This window comes from Montipora foliosa, chromosome 6 (assembly GCF_036669935.1).
Source record: "Montipora foliosa isolate CH-2021 chromosome 6, ASM3666993v2, whole genome shotgun sequence".
Classification (NCBI taxonomy): Eukaryota; Metazoa; Cnidaria; class Anthozoa; order Scleractinia; family Acroporidae; genus Montipora; species Montipora foliosa.
The window spans coordinates 72812915-72817914 of NC_090874.1; the positions used below are offsets into that span (position 1 = coordinate 72812915).

The following is a 5000-nucleotide window of genomic DNA, read 5'->3' on the forward strand; positions in this document are numbered from 1 at the left end:
CGTGGCCCACTCCACAAGCAAAACGTTGAAAGAAGGGTGTACGAGACTCCGCTGGTGATTGCCTTAAATCATAAGATCTATGTTGCAGATACAGTGCATTCATCGTAAAAACCTGAAAAAAAGTGATTGTCAGTTATATATTGCAGCTAATCATGGGGGTTGAAGGCTGACAGGCAGTGTAATTAACACGAGGGTTACCTAGTCGGGAAGATTCTCAGTTCATAGATCTCCATATGTGAAATAAAACACCCTTTGCATTGGTTACGTATCCTTATGGGATGGGTTACTTGCATTTAAAATGAAGTTCAAACCTCACTTCCTCATTCCATTCCGATTTGACCCTCCCTTCCCCCCTGCAGTGAGGCGCGTTAAATGCTAACCCGAGTCATTTTTAATTTCTCTGTATAAGCTTGTTTTAAGTAACGGCCCTAACGCGCAGTCCGAAGCATATGGATAGTTCACGTTCGATAAAAGAGAGTTTTTTTAAACCTTCTAAAAACAGAGGTTTTAGATAAATAATTAAAAATATAAATCAGTGATGGCGGGTTAGAATGACATTAAGAGGACTCACTCGTCATTTTGAAGTCGTGAAACTAGCTAGAGTTGGATGATGAAACGCTTGTGAAAAACGTGTTGCATACGCCGATCAAAAAGAAATGCAATGTGCAAGGAATGTTCGGAGTCAATTAGGTAAATACTTTTGCATTGATTGAGTCAAATTAAGTGCATTCAGTTTAACCGGTTTCTTGTCTTTGACAAACTGCATTTCAAACTATCGAAAGTCATTATAACCTATTATAGATTTTTTTTTAATTTTTTACTCATCTCATTACCAACATCTTAATTAAGTTTATACACAGGAAGTCATTGTAAGTAATAGATAAAATATGAGCGGGAGACCTTTATGGGCATTTAAAACGGCTCGCCTGCGGTTCGCCGTTTTAAAGCCCGTAAAGATCGGACGCGAATATTTTATCTTACTTGTGAAGTGAAACAATAGAATGTGTTTTTCATGTTAATCACGTGGGCGTGGAGCTGTCCCATAGGCCTGGAGTTTGGAAATACTCAGCACTGAATTAGGCAATTCATTTTCATAGAGCTATTGTAGTAGAAACATGGCTGTTCGGTTTTGCTCTCCAAAGGGTAAAAAAGGAAGAGACCAGTTTTGTGTCGGAAGCCACTCCGAGAGCAACACAATACAACACTAAATGGGCCAGAAAAGTCTTGGAGGAATGGCAGCAGTGACGGCATTGAAATCTAACCGTTTCACTAGAGCACATGTCGCCAAATACGCTATACTGATCTATACTTTTAGTTGAGCAAGTTGCCAAGCAAAATGGAGAGCGTTATCCGCCCAATCTTCGCTTTATTTAGGAGGTATAGAAAACATGGACCACCAGGTCCATAGACCACCCCTGTGGACCACTAATTTGATTTGTGCGATTAACTGTCATTTGTGTGAGACGGGAGGAGAGGATGCATTAATCGTTCTCAATAAAGAGGCAAGTAAATTGTTACGTAGTAGTTGTGATTGAAATGTCAAACTTGTGATTGATTAATAAACTTTGTACAAATTTGCAGGACTCGTCTTTATTAAAGTTAACATACTAATTAGGTGATCTAGAGATCTTTATAAATCAATTAATTAAAAATTCATCAACCCCAGCCTTTCCCAGCTATCTATTCAATCCCTCCCCGTGCTTTCAGACTGTTGAACTTTATCGGGATTTACAAACCAACACATGGGACCCGAATAGTGCGTTTCTGTTGGCTGTCACCCTTATGAATTATTAATGAATTTACAGTGTATGGTATTAGATTAGAATATGGCTAGGTGCGTTGCGAAAGCATTGTAGAGTCCATATGTTACTCAAAGATTTCATGAGTACTTTTTTGTTTCAGGTATATTTAGTTAGACGAAAAAATAGGTGGCTTGTCGAATTATCAATTATGCTCTCTATCATTTTGATGTTGAAGCCAATTTAAATACTTGAGCCCTCACCCAACCCTTAGTTTGTTCAGATGATAGTTGATTTTGGCGACAGCTCTATATTATTCAGTAGAAAATGTAGGACTGCCCAAAGGAATTTGTGAGCGAGCAAAACTAATTAACATTTAGACCCGTAGCCCGTAAGGACTACGGGTCATTAGCCCACGCTTTTCGCTACCCAAAGGACTATTAGTAACAGTCCTCTAGTAGCGTAGTCAATCAAAATGCAGGATTTGCATTAGTCCACTAGTTGGATATAGACCAATACCGGCAAGTAGTAATGGATTTTTTCAAAGCATTTGATAAAGTATCTTACCAGGAATTGCTCTACAAACTGTCAAATTACGGAATTAACACCTTTACCTTAACCTGGTTAAAAAGCTTTCTGTCAAATAGGAAATAATGGGTATTTCTTGAAGGGGTGACGTCTGATCAAGTTACAGTGTCATCAGGTGTGCCACAGGGCTCCGTTATAGGTCCTATCAAGAATAAATTAATTCACTCTTGGTCCTATTTTATTCTTGGCTGACATAAACGACCTCCTCCAGTATGTGAAATCTAAAGTTCGCAGATGACCCCGTGATTTATTTGGCCATCAAGTCCACGGTTAATTGCGTCCAATTACAAAGAGAGCAGAGGAGCCCTATTTGACCGTTTTTCCAGTTAAAATTCACGGTACAAATGCAGCGCGAATCGATCTTGTTGATTTGAATCACCGTACGTGATCAAACTACGTACAAACGATCGTGTTTATTCTATCCGCTATACGAAAGCCGCATACAGTAATGACTGTGGGCTGGTCAGTAGTTGTGACTAACAGTATAGAAATAAAGCGTTTTCACATGACGTCACGGCGGCCATGTTGGTGTTCCAAAACAAAGAAATGGCGGCCATGATGGTGTACCAAACTACTCCTCCGGGAATTAAACTCTATTTTCATGCAAATACTTTCTTTTATTTCAGTAATCCAATATGGCTGCTGGTCACGTGAGTGAAAACGCTCTCTAGACATGAGGGATGAAAGCGATTTCGGTCAAATTTTGAATCGTCCATAAATCGCTAAAATTTGAATGAAAATGGCAATTGGTGTTGAAATAATATTCTCTCCCCAGTCTTTACAAGAAATTAACCAGAAAGGGCGTGAAGTTCAATTTTCGAGGAACCATTTTCCAAGCGTTTGCATAATGTGGACCGGAGGATAATGCGTCATATACATAAGAATTAAGTGAAATCAACCGTTCGTAATTCAAATTTTAAAACAGCTGATCGTCCGGTTTTGCACTAAGACATGGAAACTTCGCTACAAGAAAAACGGCATCAACACCAGGATAATAGACAATACAATAAAAATTCAAAGTGGAGAACAAATCTCTCTTCAGACAGTGGTAAGAATTTTCCGAATATTGCTTTAGTACAATGTAAAAGTAAACATTAATATTTAACTGTGAAAAATTGTGATAAAACATAAATAAACATAAGTAAACATAAACAACCTCCAAATAAATTTTTGCCTTTTGCTCGCCAAGCATTACATCTGATTATGCAAACATAAAACGACCAGTCCAAAATTAAACGGTTTCCTCTGTTACTTTAAGCATATCCACACAATCGCAAAAAATCAAGCGACCGTCTTAAAAAAATGGGAACCACTTGTACCTTTTTTCTGACACCTTTAGTTTTATCCTCTTTCTTGCGTTGCCAACTAAAATACTTATCCTAACCTCCAAATTTACGAAGATTTGCGGTTTGGGTGAACCTAGTTTCATCTTCCTTCCTCTCTCCTTACCATTACCACCTCTGAGGTCCTAATACAATGTTCGCGAGTAGTCACAAACATCGGTAAGTAGTGTTAAGTGTTTTGTGTGTTCTGTGTATTGTGTACTGTAAGTAGTAGAAATACTGTTTTGTAAGTATTTATATTTAATTTAAATAAATAAATTAATTCATTAATTCATTAATTAACAAATAAAATAAAATAAACATAGTAAAAAATACTAATAGCTTTGTTAAAAACGACGTCGTTTCGACGTTGGCTAAACGTCATTATATCAAGCCCCAATTATCTGCTCATGAAAACCGGTTGTACTGTAAAACCAATCTTATGACGAAGATCGCGTAGTTGTTTACGGACCGCATTGGCTGCCACTTGCTCTTTGAATGGAAGACTAATTCTCACTTTGCCACTATCACTGGTGTTTCTTACCACCCTGTTTTCTGAGGCATTATGCAAAACGAAGTTGTTGATAGTAGAATTAATTAGGCCAACAGTACGGTCCGAAAACATCTACGCGATCTTAGTCATAAGACTGGTTTTACTACAGTGCAACCGGTTTTCGTGAGCGAAAATTGGGTCAAAGTCAACCCAAAGAAATCAAACCATCGGTTGTGAATCAGCAATGTGTTGCTTATTAGTTTTAAATGTGGTCTGTGCGATGCAGATTATGTTGGGTATACAGCCCGACACCTTCACCAACGTATTGCTGAACACCAAAATTCGGCAATTGGCCGACAATTTTTTTTTTTCGAAAGAAAACCAATTTAAGGTCTTAAGAAAGTGACAGGTCAAATTTGATTGCTTAGTCTACGAAATGCTCTTCATTAAAAGTCTCAAGCCTAACTTGAATACCCAGACGGACTCCATACGTGCCATTTTTTTCTTTTTTTTTCATTTTCGTTGCTCCTCTCTTTTACTATACAGGCTCCTTATCAGTTATTGTTCTTTTAGTATTTATAGATAGTAATTTTCAAATAACTTTGACTTGATAATTGCGTTTAGCCAATGTCGTCGTTTTTAACATTATTTTTTACCATGTTTAGATATGTTTTACCGCATTTTTTATAGTTAAATATTGATGTTTCCATTCATATTGTAGTTAAAGCGCTGCGTCAGCAGGATCGAGAAAGACAGCAAATCCACAGGTAGCCCAAGGTCGATGCATATGTATGTGTGCTGTACTAGATTATACAACAGTAGAAATATAAGGATTTGTATGAGGAAAATGATTTTTCT

At 37.6% G+C, this 5000-nt stretch overlaps 1 protein-coding gene across 1 annotated transcript in view; it reads right to left on the reverse strand.

Annotated features, from left to right (window-relative positions):
- The window catches only part of LOC138006021 (major facilitator superfamily domain-containing protein 12-like), a 14892-nt gene that overhangs the window by 5989 nt on the left and 3903 nt on the right, over positions 1–5000 (reverse strand). Inside the window, exon 2 of the mRNA XM_068852177.1 lies at positions 1–112. This exon is cut by the window's left edge and continues 430 nt beyond it. Within this exon, the coding sequence (XP_068708278.1) occupies positions 1–103 (103 nt within the window). The 5' untranslated portion in view covers positions 104–112. The remainder of the gene's footprint in view (positions 113–5000) is intronic.